General features: G+C 35.9%; 1 protein-coding gene across 1 annotated transcript in view; it reads right to left on the bottom strand.

Moving 5' to 3' along the window:
- The window catches only part of MRPL13 (mitochondrial ribosomal protein L13), a 45,973-nt gene that overhangs the window by 20,708 nt on the left and 6,893 nt on the right, over positions 1 to 18,372 (bottom strand). The window contains exons 3-4 of the mRNA XM_059165715.1: positions 12,160 to 12,253; positions 5,277 to 5,337 (exon numbers count right to left, since the gene is read on the bottom strand). Coding sequence (XP_059021698.1) covers positions 5,277 to 5,337; positions 12,160 to 12,253 — 155 coding nt within the window. The remainder of the gene's footprint in view (positions 1 to 5,276; positions 5,338 to 12,159; positions 12,254 to 18,372) is intronic.

Here is an 18,372-nt window from a genome sequence, read left to right as displayed (position 1 = left end):
TCCTCAGAATATCCCAACAGCAATTTTATTGTTATGGCAGGGTTATGTGGCATTTAGGGTTCATGTTCTTAAAAAACTGTAGTTGTAGTCACTCGAATTAATAAGTTGTTTTTTTTAAACTTGCCCTATTAAAAAATGCAAATGTAACAGTCAAATTAGAGAAAGCTAGAAAGTGTAGAAAGGTTTTAAGTCAACAGGGAGAGAGAAAAAAGGAAGACAAGACATACAAACAATATTCACTCCAAATAATAGAATACAACATGTGCATGCAATCAAGTAATTATAGCTGTACAGGCTTAAGTGTTAAGTTCTAAGGAATTCAGAAAGTGAGAAAGACAGAATAAAACGAGGTTAATAAATATTAAAGAACGTCCACATCTGTAGACCAGGGCATGTACCATTTGTTTCACACAAAATAACTTCATTAACTATGGGGGTGGGGGGAAGATAAGAAAGGAACCATGTTAGGAAAAAATATAAGGACAAAGATGTGGAGCATCTGGTTGGCTAAGTCAGAAGTACATGTAACTTGATCTTGGGGTTGTCAATTGAAGCCCTACATTGGGTGTAGAGATTATTTAAATAAATAAAAACTTTAAAAAAAAGAAAAAAATGTAAGCACAAAGAAACTATTAATGAAACTAAAATATATGATAGAGGGATAAGGAAAGCTGAATCAACATATTTATTTTAGTTTACAAATAAGGACCTGTATATTTATAAAAATACTTTGAAATATTTAATAACCTACTAATAACTATTTAAATGTATTAATTAATGTATTTTACAAACAATATTCTAGGACCATACTGAAATGAGAAGCATGCATTATGAAACAAATTCTCTTACAAGCCCATACACCAAGTACTGATTAGCAAATTATGTCTGCTGGCAGAAGACCTACTGCTCCAGACAAACACTTAAATATTTGATTTGGAAGTAAAATAACTGACCTCTTCCTTAACAAGCCATTCTTTTTCAAAATACAAAGTCAAAGTTAAGATACAAAAAAAAAAAATTAACATTGTTTAAGTGAGGTAATAATTCAAACGGATTTAACTTTAAACTATTTTCAAGGCCTTCATAAACATTTTGTAATACATTTTAATCTTTGTTTATAAAACATAACTTGAAACAATTTCTATAAATGTTATCTATTGCCAAATCCTTATAAAAAAGTTGGAACTATACTGCCGCCTAGTGTATAGTGAGTATGCCTAAATAACACAGAAATTTAAATTTTAAAAATATTTATTAAATATTAAAACTACAATATGTTGTGGCACTTACGGTATATAAGCATGGTACATATGGCACCACATGTAGCACATATGGTACAGAAGCCCTTATAACTTTTTAATACCATTAGATGCAATCCATAATAACAGGATATTTTATTTCCTGTAATAGTCTAAAAACATGTTTTGAAACAGAACATCAAATATTTCTTGAGCAACTTCTGAGCATATTTTTGTAAAACACCTATAAATGATAAGAAATAAAAATAAACAGTAAAGCATGGAACTTCCAAATGTTACTTCAGGACTTACTATAACAAAATACGTCCTTCTCCATCATCTTCAAGAAAGTTTTAGGCAGTATTACACCAAACAAATGACTGTATCCTGACAGTAGATAGCTATTTTTATTCACCATCGTAAGGAAATAAAAAATAATGTCTTCACAGCATAACACTTTTTCATTTATGAATATATTTAGGTATAAAGCTAAAATAGTTCCTAATGGGGAAAACTCTTATTTATTCTATGAGTACAGTTCAAAGACTGAGTTATGAAGAATTAAGGAAGGAAAAATAAAATTGTGAAATGGCAATGGGAGACTTTGTTTTTAGTAATATCAACAGCTAATATTTAGATTAGAAACTTCTAGTACATAACTCAAATGACAAATAAATATTAATGAAATTAATAATACTGTTTTAAAAAATATTTTCTAAACCATGGAAGCAACTAGAGGCCAGAAGTAGGAGAAAGTAGTACAAAAGAGTCCTAAGGCTGGCATTTGCCCAGAGGCATCAGTTTAGTGCAGGGCTTGCATTTCAAAGGACTACCCCTTTTTTGGTCAGGAAGTAGGATCAAAGACTTCCTCATAAGCCTAGATTTTCAACAGAAGTCAATACCCACGGTACAGAGTAGGGAAATTAAAAAATCAAATCTTTACTGATAGGAAACATTAGAACTATGAGCCTGACTGCACAAGGCCTCAGGCCCCAAATTCACCTTTTTTAAAAAATGGGGATCAACGGGACGCCTGGGTGGCTCAGTTGGTTAAGCAGCTGCCTTCGGCTCAGGTCATGATCCCAGCGTCCTGGGATCGAGTCCCACATCGGGCTCCTTGCTCCGCAGGGAGCCTGCTTCTCCCTCTGACTCTGCCTTCCACTCTGTCTGCCTGTGCTGGCTCTCGCTCTCTCTCTCTCTGACAAAAAAAAAAAAAAAAAAAAAAAAAAAATCTTTAAAAAAAAAAAAATGGGGATCAAAACCCAGAAGTCTATAAAGTATAGCTTAAAGAGGCCTTAGGTTGGTGTTAAGTTCTAAGGAATTCAGAAAGTGAGAAAGACAGAATAAAACGAGGTTAATAAATATTAAAGCCCCATGTACCTGTCAGGAGCTAAGACAATCTTTTTTTTTTTTTTTTTTTTTTTAAAGATTTATTTATTTAGTTTAGAGAAAGAGAGTGTGTGCACATGTGCAAGGGTTAGGGGAAGCGGCAGAGTGAGAGGGAGACTCTCAAGCACACTCCGGTTGAAGCAAAGCCCAACCTGTGGCTCAACCTCACAACCCCGGGATCATGACACGGAATAGAAGCAAAGAGTTGGGCACTTAACTAACTAAGCCCCTGCCAAGTAAATTTATGACAAAATCTACTCTGGAGATATAGGTCCTAAAGAATTCTCAGGGATGAACTTTTAAGGTACATGAGCTTATCAAGTATCCTGAGCAGAAACAATGTATTATAGACCCACAAAGACCACAAATATCAGAATCAGATATAAACATTAAGAATTATGTTTACTCTGCTTAAAAAAATAAGAAGGAACCAAAGTATGACAAAGAAACAGAAAAACTATCAAAACTGACCAGCAAACTTGAAAAAAACACAAACAGTAAATCTTCAAGAAAAAAATAAAAATTCAAATTAGGACTCAATAAAAGGATGAGACATAAGTAAAAGTATGTCTTAGAGACATAAGCAAAAAGAGAACTAGAACACAGAAATAAAGAAATTATTGGGTGGGTTAAGTGGGTTAAGTGGGTTAAGCCTCTGCCTTCGGCTCAGGTCATGATCTCAGGGTCTTGGGGTCAAGCCCCGCATGGGACTCTCAGCTCAGCAGGAAGCCTGCTCGCCATCCCCCCCAACCCCGTGTCTCTGCCTGCCTCTCTGCCTACTTGTGATATCTCTCTATGACAGACAAATAAATCTTAAAAAAAAATTATTGACAATGCAGCAAAGACAGGGAGACACAAAATATGAAAGAGAACTAATGAATCATGTACAATGAAATAATACAACTACTGTAAATATTATCATATTTCCAAAAGGAAGGAACAGATAAAGAATAAAGGCACCAATATTTAAAAGACCTAAGTGCTGACAAATTTTCAGAACTGAAGATACCAGTCCTCAAGCAAAATAAATAACAAGACTTGAATAGAAACAGAAAAACCAACACCAAAAGAAACAAGACAAAATATATACAAAGAAATAGTTACATTGACATGTGACTTGTCAACAGCAGTAACAGACCCTAAAATCTGTTTGAACAATAGCTTCAAAGAGGTGAGACCAAAAGAGTTATGCTAGAATCTCATATACTGAATAAGCAAAACTAACTTTCAAGAAAGAAGGCAAAAATAAGATAGTTTGAGACAAAAATGAGTTTACTATTAAGAGAATGTTATGATAGGAATGCCAAAAGAAATATTTCAAGAAGGAAATTAATCCCAAAGGAAGGCTGTTATGTGAAAGGATTTATAAGCAAAGAGAATCATAAAACATCAGTTAACTGTGTAAAACAGTAACAAGAATGTTGAACTGGAAGGGTTTTAAGAATTTCTGAATAGAGAAAGAATCATAACTGTGAGGGAGAATAGGTGCTGAAAATCTTCTGAGGATCTTGATTTGATCTGGAGGAAAGTAAAGATACTGATTAATCTTAGAATAAATAAACTTAATCCAAAAGAAGGCAAGAAAGAAAGAGAGGGAAAAAATAAAACAAAATCTCATTCAATTTAAATGTAAAGTAAAATGACATTTCAGGCAAACACTACCAAAAGAAGGCTGATACAGCTTATTAATATAAAAAATATATATACCTGGAGTTAAAAAGCATTACTGGAGATAAAAAGGGCCAGTATATATGCTAATTAATTCTTAGGAACAAGATAATTCCAAACTTAAATTCATCTAACACTAAATCTTCAAAACATATAAAGCAAAAATTGACAGAACTACAGGGGAAAAGTAAATCCACAATTGAGATTGTAACATAACTCTTTCATGTAACCAATACATCAAATGAACAAAAAAAGGGAAGACTTTTTGTTTTGTTTTTAAGATTTTATTTATTTATTTGTCAGAGAGAGAGAGAGAGAGAGAGAGAGCTCGGGCACAGGCAGACAGAGTGGCAGGCAGAGGCAGAGGGAGAAGCAGGCTCCCTGCGGAGCAAGAAGCCTGAGGTGGGACTCGATCCCAAGACGCTGGGATCACAACCTGAGCTGAAGGCAGCCGCTTAACCAACTGAGCCACCCAGGCGTCCCAAAAAAGGGTAAGACTTTTGACTGGAACATATTTTGCATATTTGATATAATGAATATATAAGCATACATAGATACAAACAATGCTCTGCAAAATGTTTTCAGTGAACATATCATATTCCAGGTAATCAGGCTGGTATCAAGTAATTAAAAAGAAAAGCAACAAAGCTGTTTGGCTACATGTAAAACATAGTAAATAGTGCTTAGAAAATATATAGAATTGAATAATAATATATATAATTGAATAATTGAAAACAGAATTGAATAATTCAATAATAATTTAATATATAGAATTGAATAATTTGAATTTGAAAAATATATAGAATTGAATAATAGTAATAATGATGGGTTAATACTTAGCAAAACTTGTGAGACACAGTTAAAGTAAAGAATTTATAGCCTTGCATGCCAGCTACATTAGAAGAGAATCAAGACTGGAAAAATAGTTTCTGAACCAGTTTTTCCACAGATGATAAACAATAAAAAATACAATAAACTTACTGCTACTGGATCCTTCTGGTGTAGCTGAGCAGCTGTTACTTGTTTAAATCCACCTGGATAGCTGTGAAAAGAAGCAAAGACATTAAAACTGGGAGTAGGCTATGACATAGTATTCTTGAAATGAATACTGTTTTATAATATGAAAACTATTTTTATTATGAAATTATTCTTGTTTTAGGAAAACATGCTGTTCATTAGTGTCTTAAAAAAATTAAGTAGTGGGGCGCCTGGGTGGCTCGGTGGGTTAAACCTCTGCCTTCGGCTCAGGTCATGGTCTCAGGGTGCTAAGACTGAGCCCCGCATTGGGCTCTCTGCTCAGCAGGGAGCCTGCTTCCTCCACTCTCTCTGCCTGCCTCTCTGCCTACTTGTGATCTCTGTCAAATAAATAAATAAATAAAAATCTTTAAAAAAAAAAATAAGTAGTAACCCGATGCTATTTGAAGTGCTATTCTTTTTAAGTGGTCAAATATCATTATTTCATAAAAGTTCCATATCTTGGGAAATTCTTGACATAATTATCTTTCTAGGGAATTAAAGTTTTCATTCATTCATTCACTCACTCATTCATTCATTATGGGGCAGTTTATCATGCTTGAATTAAGAAAGAAAAAGCAGTAAACCAATATGCTTCACATTTCCTACCAAGTCAGAATGTCTATATAACCTAGGGGTCAAGTTTGGGGAAAATAGTGGTAGACCACTTTGGTTCTAAAGTGGAGTTCAGGGCGCCTGGGTGGCTGAGTTGGTCAAGCAACTGCCTTCAGCTCAGGTCATGATCCTGGAGTCCAGGGATGGAGGCCCACATCAGGCCACAGCTCCAGGGAAGTCTGCTTCTCCCTCTGACATTCTCCCCTCTCATGCTCTCTCTCACCATCTCTCTCTCAAACAAATAAATAAAATCTTAAAAATAAATAAATAAATAAGTAAATGAAGTGGAATTCGTACTCTGAGCAGGGAATGATCCTGTTTCCGATTAAAAGGTGGTAAAAGATCACTAAGAGTAATATGCTGGTCCTAAGTAATAAAATATTGCATTGCATTCATATAAAAATATATATAAAATGGATAAATTAGAGGTTAATAACTATGTATGTATATATATATGTGCATATATACATATACACACATATGTATATGGGATACACACACACACACACACACACATACATACACATACCCCAGTCTAGAATCTAGATTTGCCAGTGGCTACCAGTATATTATTTAACTCATTTTACCTTTTCATATAAGAGTTTATTCACATAAGAAAATGAGGGGTGCCTGGGTGGCTCAGTGGGTTAAGGCCTCTGCCTTCGGCTCATGTCATCATCCCAGGGTCCTGGGATCGAGCCCCACATCAGGCTCTCTGCTAGGCTGGGGGCCTGCTTCCCTTCCTCTCTCTCTGCCTGTCTCTCTGCCTATTTGTGATCTCTCTCTCTCTCTGCCAAATAAATAAACAAAATCTTAAAAAAAAAAAAGAAAGAAAGAAAGAAAATGATACTATCTGCTCCACCTACCTCTCAAGATTTTTACAAGAGCCAATGAGAAAATGTGAAAGTGCTTAAGGAATTTAAAATAAAAACAATATATAGATGTAAGGTTTCCTTCAGCTGAATGGATAAACACAGCCTAAACAATTTCTGAGGAAGGGGAAAGGAAAACATAAACTCCGTGCACTCTACAAAAGAAGTTAAAGATTACCTAAATGTAATTCCTTTCATAAGTTTCTTTCGACAAGACTTGAAAACATTTGAAAAAACCACATTTCAGGAATAAAATTTAAGAAGCAGATTTAGAAGTCTGCTGAGAAAGATGGATAATTTTCAAAGTGATACTCTTGCATTTGTTTCAAGGAATTTCAGTTTCAGAAAAAGAAATATCTGTCTAGACTTCAATTACTGTATTCATTCTCTCCACGGAAAAAAGTACTTATACCTTCTATGCTAAAGATCACCTTTCTGTTTTGAACACTGGGATGCCAAATTCTAAAGCATAATACCATCTACATTTTATTTCAGGAGAAGAGCATAAAATTCCGAGCAGATGAATGACTTGAAGAGTATAATAAATACTCTGTTGGTTTTTAACTGGTGAAAAAGTAATTACACTTCCTCCTCCAGGGATAGCCTGAAGGAAGAGAAGAAACTTTGTTTTAAATGTTAGTCAGATTTTTTTCAATTCAAATTAATTCAGTAAATACCAAATGCCTATTGTGCGGAGTGCTGGGGATATACAATAAATATAACAGTATCCTGTCCACAGGAAAAATGACTGAGTTAGATGCCTTCTGAGGCATCTAACAGTAGGCATCTAACAGTAGGCTCTATTTCTAACTCATACCAATACATTTTAGATGACTGAGCAGTTAGATGTCAAAGTTCAAGGTGCACACATAACACATCTTGCCTGACCTCTAAAACCACGAGAAATGAATGTTTATGAAAGGCTTAGATGAGAAAAGATTTTCTGAGACTGGAAAACACAGAAGAAACTATAAAGGAAAAGAAATTTAATTATATAAAAGTTAAATAACAAAGCACAACATACAACAAAGCACATCATAAAGAAAATTCATAAAAACTACATGCTATCTAATGGTGGAATAGTATTCTTAATAGATTAAATATGCACAGAAAGTGCTAAGGAAAGTATTGACACCTTATTATAATGCAACGTAAAGAATCAGATGCCCATCAAAGTAGCAGAATCTTATTATTAAATCGTTTTTAATGACAGTACTGTGTCAGCTGTTCTTTACCACAGACACTTTTGCGCTCCTAGTGCACTATTACAGTAATGTTTGGAAATACCTTTTAAAAGGTATTTTTAAATAGGTATTCTTTTAAAAGATCTATTATCATCCCTTAAATCTTGAAATTCATTACATTCTTCTTTTTATTTAGAATACGCTATATATTGAAAAAGCCTAATGGATAAAGATGTTTTTCAGCTCTTTATGAAACTAAAAATTTTAATTAAAAAAACAGAACAATATTTTCTATGCAAATTGTACTGTGTACTACTACATAGTGACTAATAATAATATTTATCAAAAAGCTTTCTGGGAATTTTATATAAAATGAAAAAGAGTGTAAACTTGTATGTGAATTAAAATGTTGAGTCCACAGGATGAAAATGATTTTTAGTTCCTTCTTTTACATTTTTCTGCATTTTCTAAAATTACCATATATTAACATTTTTACAACTAGAGAGTTAACTTTCCAATACATGAGGTATCCGTGTTATGAGCATAGTAAGAGTGGTACCTCTAGTGAAGTGAAGGAACAAAGTGAAGAGTCAAGAAAAACAGAAACGGGGGCGCCTGGGTGGCTCAGTGGGTTAAGCCGCTGCCTTCGGCTCGGGTCATGATCCCAGGGTCCTGGGATCGAGCCCCGCGTCGGGCTCTCTGCTCAGCAGGAAGCCTGCTTCCTCCTCTCTCTCTCTCTGCCTGCCTCTCTGCCTGCTTGTGATCTCTCTCTGTCAAATAAATAAATAAAATCTTTAAAAAAAAAAAAAAAAAAAACCAGAAACAAAAAGTGACTAACCCTATGGGGGATGAGGAAATAGGGAAGGCCTTCCAGAAAAGGTGACACGTGAGTCAGGTTTTAATAGGAGAAATATGAGAGGTCTTGAGAAACATTCCTATGAAGGAGAATAACACATGCAAAGGCAGAGAGGCAAGAAATAGCAATATGTTGGCTAAAATGAAGGATTCTGAAGCAGCAGGGGTAATTGGGTACCAATAATTTACAATAGTTTAGGTTTTCATCCTTAGAAAAAAGAACTTGACTGAAGAGGACACTGCCAGCAGAGGGCATGACACTAGCTGTTTGCTACTTGGCGGTGCTATCACTTTCTTTCATTTGCAGTTATTACTACAGAAATTATTGCTACAGTAATTACTACAGCATTTTGGTCAATACATCCCTTTCTGCTCTTATCACATTATGTTATTCTGACTTTTCATATTTCCTTCCCCCCATTATCTTTTAATTTTATAGAATTTTATAGAGATTTCCCAATAGTAGAAATTACTAAAGCTCAATGTGAATTATTTTGGTTATGTTAAATAACAATTTCATAATAAAGCATACGATGGCTAATGGAAGCAGAAAAGTTATTGCCAGCATTTAAGACCTACTTAGGCAAGAGATGAGAGGAAACAGATGGGGACATGAAAGTCTGCTTGTCTAAGAAGAGGGTGCAATTGGAAATAAAGTAATTTTAACCAGGAATAAAAGCCAACATTTCTTTCTTTTTTTAAAAGATTTATTTATCTTGAGAAAAAGAGAAACAGTATGAGTGGGGGAGCGGTATAGAAGGAGAGAAAGAATCTCAAACAGACTTAACACTGAGCATGCAGCCCAATGCCGGGCTGGATCCCAGGACTCTGAGATCATGACCTGAGCTGAAATCAACAGTCAGCTACTTAACCTACTGAGCCACCCAGGCACCCCTTTCCAGGATATCTTGCGTGATAGTATGGAAGGAATGCTTAATTCAACGTGTATGCGACCTGAAGCAGGAGAGTTAACTACCACATTACATGACACACTCAAGATCTCAAAACATTTGAAAAGGCTGGAGATAAAATTTAACTTAAGGTACTGCATTTGTGTTAAAATGTAACTAAACCACACAGGATGGAATATACATGGCTGAACAGCAGCATGTTTAAAACAGACTCGGGAATTTCAGCTAATCATGAACTCAGTATATTACTCAATGATATGGCCTTGAAGAAAAGTTCTATTGCAATAAAGGGCTGCATTGTACTATCCATTATACTGTATTATACCAGACTATCCCACTATACTAGAAAACCATCAGAACATAGCCAGGTGAGTATATTTAGTTAAGAAAGACAAGAAATAAGTCTTTCTAGAGTGACCAGGATATAAAGGTGATAGTTGAAATGAGGCCATATGAAGAACTCTGAAGGAGCTACAGATGTTTAGCCAAAGGGAAAAGACAAATCAATGGGCTCTTACTGATCCTAGCCTCAAAATTATGTGAAGAATGCCCTGTGGAAGAGATAGATATTATACTGCCCGAAGAGGAGAACTAAGACCAGTAGGAAAGCTAGAGAAAAACAGATTGTGATTCAATAGCATAAAGATCTTTCTAAAATTTAAACCATTTTTGGGCTCTTGGGTGGCTCAGTCAGTTAAACCTCCGCCTTCAGCTCAGGTCATGATCCAGGGGTCCTGGGATTAAGTCCCACACTGGGCGCCCAGCTCATCGGTGGTGGGGAGGTGGTGTGCTGCTTCTCCTTCTGCCTGCTGCTCCCCTGTTTATGTGCTTGCTCTCTTTCTGTGTCTGTCTCTCTGACAAATAAATAAAATCTTTAAAAATATAAATAAAATAAAATTTAAACCATTTCAAAGGTGGAATGAATGGGCTGCCTTACAAGCCACGAAATGGCTGTTATTCAAACATTGGCAGGGAGACCCAGATCTTGAAAGGTACGTTGTGGGGATTCTAGGTATCTTCCAAATTTGGGATTTTGTTCATCACTCCTTAAACATCTCAAGTGTTTTCAGATATTGAAGATGGTTCAGGAAATAGCAGTAACATGAATGATTTATAGGAAACAAAAAGAAGACTGACTAAAAAATTAGAATAATTTAAACCAGAGAGGTTACATCCAAAGTTTCTAGGAAAAACTAATAACTAGTTCTGATACAGTTCTGTGGGTTTTTTTGCTTGAGTAAATGTAGCATATGCAAAATTAGTATTTTCTTAAATGCCAATTTTTGAAAATAACTCTTTAAATTAGATCTATATTACATTTTTAAGGGATGGGTTTATTTATTTAAAAAAACATTTTTTAAAAAATTATCTCTACTTTGAATATGGAGCTCACACTCATAACCTGAGGGGAAGAGTGATACGCTCTTTGAACTGAGCCAGCCAGGTACCCCCTGGTAAGACCAATAGTATTTTTACAGTAATATATTTCAGCTGCTTATCTTCCTTGACAATGGCATTATCTTTTTTTTTAGTATAGTTGACAAAAAAGATTACATTAATTTCTGCTCTACAACTTAGTGATTCAACAGCTCTGTATGTCACGCTGGGCTCACCACCAGTGTAGCTACTCTCTGTTACCATATGATGCTATTACAATACCACGGACTATATTCCCGTTCTGTACCATTTATCCCCAGGACATAGTCATTCCGTAAATGGAAGCCTGTATCTCCCATTCCCCTTCACCCACTTTGCCCATCCCCTCCATTCTCATCCTCTCTGGCCATCACTAATCTGTTCTTTGTACTTATAGCTCTCATTCTTTTTGTTTATTCATTTGTTTTTCAGATTCCACATATAAGTGAAATCATATTATATTTGTCTTTCTCTGTCTGACTCTTCACTTAACATTATACACTCATGTTGTTGCAAATGGCAAGACCACATCCTTTTTTGTGGCTGAGTTAATATTCCAGTGCATGTGCACATGTGTACATCATTACCCATTCATCTATCAGTGGACACTTGGAGTGCTTTTCTATCTTGCCTATTATAAATAATGCTGCAATAAACATGGGATACGTATGTCTTTACAAATTAGTGTTTTCATTTTCTTTGGGTAAATACCTAGTAAAGGAACTACTGGATCATATGATAGTTCTATTTTTAATTTTTTGAGGAATCTCCATACTGTCTTCTACAGTGGCTGTACCAGTTTGCAATCCTAATAGTTCACGAAGGTTCCTTTTCCTTCACATCCTCACCAACATGTATTATTTTTTGTCTTTTTGATTTTGGCCATGCTGACAGGTGTTAAGGTAGTATCTCTTTATGGTTTTGGTTGGCCTTTCCCTGATGGTTAGTGATGCTGAGCATCTTTTCATATGTTTGTTAGACAATGGCTTTATCTTACCCAGTATGTGAGGAGTAAACTTTTTGTTCCCATTTATTTCCAGAAAATGCAATGTGCCTTGTGTTCATTATGACCACATGATCCCCACAGTCACCTAGATTTAAAAAGAACAAAGAAAAAAAGATTTTACAATGAAAGTCATGACTTTAAGAAAAAGTGATCTTGGTTATTTATAAAGCTTTTCAAAATCTAAACAATACATTAAAAAATATAAAGCAAGTCACAGTGCAATACCAAAATCCTTGCACAGGATTTTGCTGTTCTGTTCCTCTTTAACATAACATCTAAGTATAGAAAGAATTGGCCAGACATTTGGAAAATCTCAACACTGGAAGGTAAAAGAGAATATAATAAAGATGCCAATAATAACAACACATCTTTGAAAGGCAAACTATTGTTATTCCTATTGTCTTTTCCCATTAATAATCACACTTTGCTAAAATGTTTATATTAACATACCTTTAAATATCTAATACAAACTTTCCCTTAAAAATAGACGACAAAATGAAAACAATACGCATATAGAAGTAAAAAGGTATGTTTTACCAATAGGCAAATTGAAAACAAATGTAAAACAACACAATTGAGTATTCTTCCCAAATTCAGAGAACAATAGAGTACTATGATCTTATGCTTAACTACTAACCCACGGCTTTTTCCACCTATATTTTAACTAGCTACATTTAAACTGCCACTCTCAATTACGACAACATGCATATCTGATAAGACAGAAGACCTGAAAATGAAAATATATGGATTAGATTAATTTTCCAGTGAAAATACCCCTAAATTTGCCTGTTCATCTAAAAAAGTAATAAAAAGTCAACATGCGGTTTTCACAGAAGTCACTATATATCATAAGATCAAATAATCAGAAACTTTTTAAATGTCTATTTTAGGGGTGCCTGGGTGGCTCAATCATTAACCATCTGCCTTCGGCTCAGGTCATGATCCAGGGTCCTGGGACTGAGCCCCATGTCATCAGGCTCCCTGCTCAGCAGGCAGCCTGCTTCTCCCTCTCCCACTACCCTGCTTGTGATGAAGTTCTAGAACCTAGGTGAGGTTCGGTGGGATACCGGAGGCCTACTGGAGGCCTTGCCCTTGCAGGCCTTGCCCTTGCGGCTTGATCAATGTTGTCTTCAGACCAGCCATTAGCATTAAGATAGTTGGGAGACTTTTAGGTGGGGTGTCACAATCCTGCTCTCAATTGTCTTTGTTAGTGAGATTTAGGACATCTGCAAGCCAAGGGAGACTCCTGCTTGTTTATGGCAGTCAGGGCTGCCAGAGGGATGCTACACAGAGGACTGAGGGGAAGTGGATGGAGGGGGGGTGTACAAGGTGCCAGCTTTTGCTTTGTCCTCAGCCAGCCTCGTGCTCCCTCATCACTAACAGGGAAATTTTTTAAAAGATTCTAAAAGCTTATTTATTTAAAAAAAATGAAAAAATAAGTATAAATAAATATCATATATGTAAACTAAGGATTACATGATCAGATCTATGCAAAGCTCTGAATTTGAATGATTGCAATTTCAGAGAGAAGTACATAGTCTATGTGGACCAAGGGTAAAGGAAAGAGGATAAAGCAGTAGGTTTTCTTTACCACAGTGAAAGGGAATCTAGAAATATAAAGGAAAGACACAGGAACCTTACTGTGAGTGGACTAAAAAGATAGCTTTGTGTTTGGTGAATTGCTTGAAGTTCCTAAAAGTGATGGACAGTGGGCTACTAAGGCAACTGGGCGAATGAATGAGAAAAACAAAGATGGTGAGAAGAGATCTACACCTTTTCAGAGAATGCCGAAGTTACCCTAGTTTTAGAGCAGACATTTACAGCTGAAGAAGCTAAGGCCTGCTTAGCTAAGTGATCTGCCAAAGCTCATGCACTGTGTTATTTAACACCTGTTCTGGCTCTTTCAGTGACACTTATGTGGAGGAAAAATGAAATTTTTACACAAACAAAAGCTGAACTTACTTATAAAATGTTACTTAAGCTTTGAGAATGCAAAAAGCACCTTAAGCTACTCCAAACAAACCTACTCTTATTTGTAGAGATCAAAAAGGATCTTTCAAAGGACATTAGAAAGAATACCACAGAGCAGATGAAAATCACGTTTTTTCATCTCTAAGGTATGAACATCTACTCTGGGAAAAGTTAATCTCCCTCAATAACTTATGCCAGATCTCTATTAAATATATTCTTAGAAGCACTTCTCTGACTCTAAATAAAACTAACCAGCAATTAAATATTTGGGTTTTTTACTGCATTACATATTAAAACAAAAGCCAATATCTTTAAAGGCTAAAATCCTGAATACAGCATAATCATTTCTGTTTAAATTTCAGTTAAATGGACAGATTTCATTTTAAAGTTTTAACTAAAAAATTATGCTTTATAAAATGCACCAAATGAATATAAATTGGAACCCTGTTGCCTGATGAAGAGATGTTCCAAGAGAAATTTCTTCCAGATTAAAAAGAGTTCAGTAAGTAATTTTTAGAATAGGAATTGTGATTTTAGTTGTAAAAATTCTCGCCTTAGATGTGTAATGTTATTTGACACTTTTTTATAATATTCAGTGGTAAATTAAATAGATAAAATTAATTAATTACTTTAAAAAATCAGGGGCCAAATAAATTCAGACCAAGTCAATCCAAGTGGAAACTCAAAAGCTTCCTGTCAGGGAACTGAAGGTCTCATGAGGAGTTACAGATCAGGGGTGTTTCTCAGTCCTATAGCTTCAGTATTTTGGCTCGTTTTCTCCCCAAAGCCAGAACTCACATTTTTTCCTCCAAATTGCCTGGGAGAAAGGAAGTAACATTCAGTCTATATCCTCCACGTGCGAGGGCCTGTGGAGGCCTCTCATGTTCACTTTCTGGCACTGTAAGTCTCACAATCATAGAAGTGGGCTTTATCTACCTCCTCCCTCCCAGCAGCTTATTTTTTAATAAGCAAATGGAGTCAGAGGTTGAACAACTCCACTACGATCGCATGGTTAATTAAGTGGTGAAGTTAAGATTCAAATACAATTCTAGTGACTTCAAAGACAAATTTTCTCCTCTTTACTACACCAGGATGGCAAAGGGGTGGCAGGGGGAACGGCATTTGGAGGCAGTGATCTCCGTCACTAACTGATCACGCACACCTTTCCACTAAATTCTGAGGACAGCTCCGAAATCCTTCTCAACGGACTCCTCCTAGCTTCAAGTTATTTGTCACTGATGGGAGAACAGAAGGCTGGCTGAGGACAAAGCAAAAGCTGACACCCTGCAACCTTCCCCCTCCCCAGACATATGTGATATTCTTTAGAAATCTCCCAACTATCTTAATGTTAATACCAAGCTAGAGGAAAAAACCTTGATGATGACAAGGCCTCAAGGCATCCAGTCTCTTATAGGTCCTTGTGAGCATATGAAAGTACTACTGAAACCTCCCTTTTCCTTACCTCCCCCTACCCCACCCTACATAACCTGCCACCCCTCACAACCCTGGGGCAGCAGCTCTTTCTGCCATGGGTCCTGTTCCCGTGCTTTAATAAACCACCATTTCGTACAAAAGAGGTCTCAAAAATTCTTTCTTGGTCATCTGCTCCGGACCACACCCCACCGAATCTCACTTATATTCTAAGACTTCATCATCACGTTTGTACTTCACCACGTACCAATTCTTCAGATAAGGTATTCAAAGAGACCTAGAGCATAGCCTCAAAATTTCTAGTCTTACCAGTTCTTTCGTACACCAAAGTTTGTACAAGGTAAGCCATACTACTTGCTATACTTGCTATTCCCTGAAGCATTATTCCATTACTTCTATTCAAAACACACACACACACACACACACACACACACATATATATACAGTCTTATCTTTTCTTTGCTCCTTCTACTAGAAATACTCTCCTGACTTATTTCCACTTGCTAAATTTTATCCATAAAATTTAAGCTCCACATAAATATCAAGTTCCAAAATAAATACCAGTCCTTCCATAAAGCCTTTCCTAACACCAAAGCCAACGTCCTTTGAGTCCACAAAGATGCCTGAATTTCTCTTACGATACTGATTTAACTCTATTTTGTCCTATCATTTGCACATTTTATTCTCCACCTACATCACAAGTTTCCTTCTGAGGATTCTTAATGAATGTAGACTCTTATATAATGGTAGTTACCAGTCACAATAAGTGTCAAAAAAAATTCCTGGTGTTCACTTTAATGTAAATAGGGCTTGTTCTATGATGCTTGGCTCCCATTCAATTCCTTTCCTAGATTACATGGGAGACACTCCTGGTTCTTATCTTTGAAATAGGACCATTCAAAATTGTCTGAGCTACTCAGATTCCATACATGGGTAGACTCAGATGGAGACGTATGTAAGCTTGGTAGGATTCTCCTCCCAAATCTGCTTTATATTCCTTTTCCATTGACTGATTAATTTTTCCACTTACCACTTACTAATGCCAGGTACCGCTCTTGATGTTGGGAATATAGCAATGAATGCAACCGAAATCCCTGTTCATAGTAAATCTTACATTCCAGTGGGATGAGCTAGACAATAAACAAGTAAATAGAATACACAGTATGCCAGGAGCTGATAAATATAGGGGGATAAAGAGTAATACAGAAGTATTATTAATTGGCACAGGATTTTGTGTTTTAACTTCCCTGGGACAAAGGTCCAGAAGTGCAACTGATATATGGTAAACTTGTGTTTAGTTTTCTAAGAAATGGTCATGTTCTTTTCCAGACTGGCTCTACCATTTTACATTCCTGCCAGCAATGTGTAAGTAATCCAGCTTCTTTGCATCATCAATAGCATCTGTTGTTGTCATTATTTTTCATTTCAGCTGTTCTGATAGATGAGCAGTGATATCTCATTGTGGTTTTAATCTGCATTTCCCTAACTAATAATGTTGAATTTTTTTCGTGTTTATTTGCCAACATGACCAACATAATTGGTTATGTCCTTTGCTCATTCTCTAATTATATGTTTATTTCTTGTGGGCTGTATGGTTGGCAAATATTTTCCTTCAGTCTGTAGCTTATCTTTTCATCCCCATTTACAACACCAAATCCTTATTTAAAAGTTCTTTGGGGGTCGCCTGGGTGGCTCAGTGAGTTAAAGCCTCTGCCTTCAGCTCAGGTCACGATACCAGGGTCCTGGGATCAAGCCCCGCACCGGGCTCTCTGCTCAGCAGGGAGCCTGCTTCCTCCTCTCTCTCTCTCTGCCTGCCGCTCTCCCTACTTGTGATCTCTCTCTCTGTGTCAAATAAATAAATAAAACCTTAAAAAAAAAAAAATTGTTTGCAATTTAAGTCTTGACTTTAGTGACATCTTGTGGATATAAGGTTTTGCTGATTATGTTATACATTAAAATGTATAATGAAACAAAAATAACTCTTTGTCTTTAAAATGTAAATTTTTAATTTCACAGAAATGCTATTCTCCCTTACTAGAAAAGGATGAACCAGACAGGCAGCCACAAAAGCTCATCTGGTTTTCTAGCAGAATGTTCTCATTAGGTACCTAAAGAATACATTTCCAATAATGACCTGCTTACCGGAAAGCAGAACTTTAATTCAGTGAACCGGTAAGTGCTATACTTACTACTATTTCTACTTTTCTCAAATTATGTACTGTTTGTATTTCCACAAAGACAACCTAAGAGATCTCGTATATCACCTTGTTAATAACACTGCTAAGGTTAAGAAGAAAAAAAAAAAAAACCAAATCAGCAGGAAAACACAGTTTAAGCAGCTAAGAACCAGCACACTAAAGTGGAATGGGTAATATTACTACCTGAGGAAACAAAGTACTTGGGTTCTGGTCCCAGTTCTATTATAATCTAGCAGCTAGTGCAGTGAGAAAGTCACTTTATTCTTCTGATTTTAGTTTTCTCATATAAATGAGGCAGGAAAACAAAGTATCTGAAGGCCTAAGGAATTAATTTCTATGACTTGGTAATTTGAGGACTATAGCATTTTCCTTGTCTGCCAAAAAAGATTTTTAAAGTAAAGAAATTTCTAATCAGTCATGTATAAGTCTGCTGGTCACTATTTTACTTTGGAAGTCCAAGTGCTCCTCATTATTCACAGATTCTACATTACGAATTTGCCTATTCTCTTCAAATTTCTTTGTAATCTTAATGCCTACAGTATTTTCTCAGTCATTTGCAGACACATGCACATCAGTGAAAAATGTGAGTGGCTTGATGCACTCT

The sequence above is a fragment of the Mustela lutreola genome, chromosome 3, assembly GCF_030435805.1.
Source record: "Mustela lutreola isolate mMusLut2 chromosome 3, mMusLut2.pri, whole genome shotgun sequence".
NCBI classification, from domain to species: domain Eukaryota; kingdom Metazoa; phylum Chordata; class Mammalia; order Carnivora; family Mustelidae; genus Mustela; species Mustela lutreola.
This window is presented reverse-complemented; position numbering and strand designations above follow the sequence as displayed.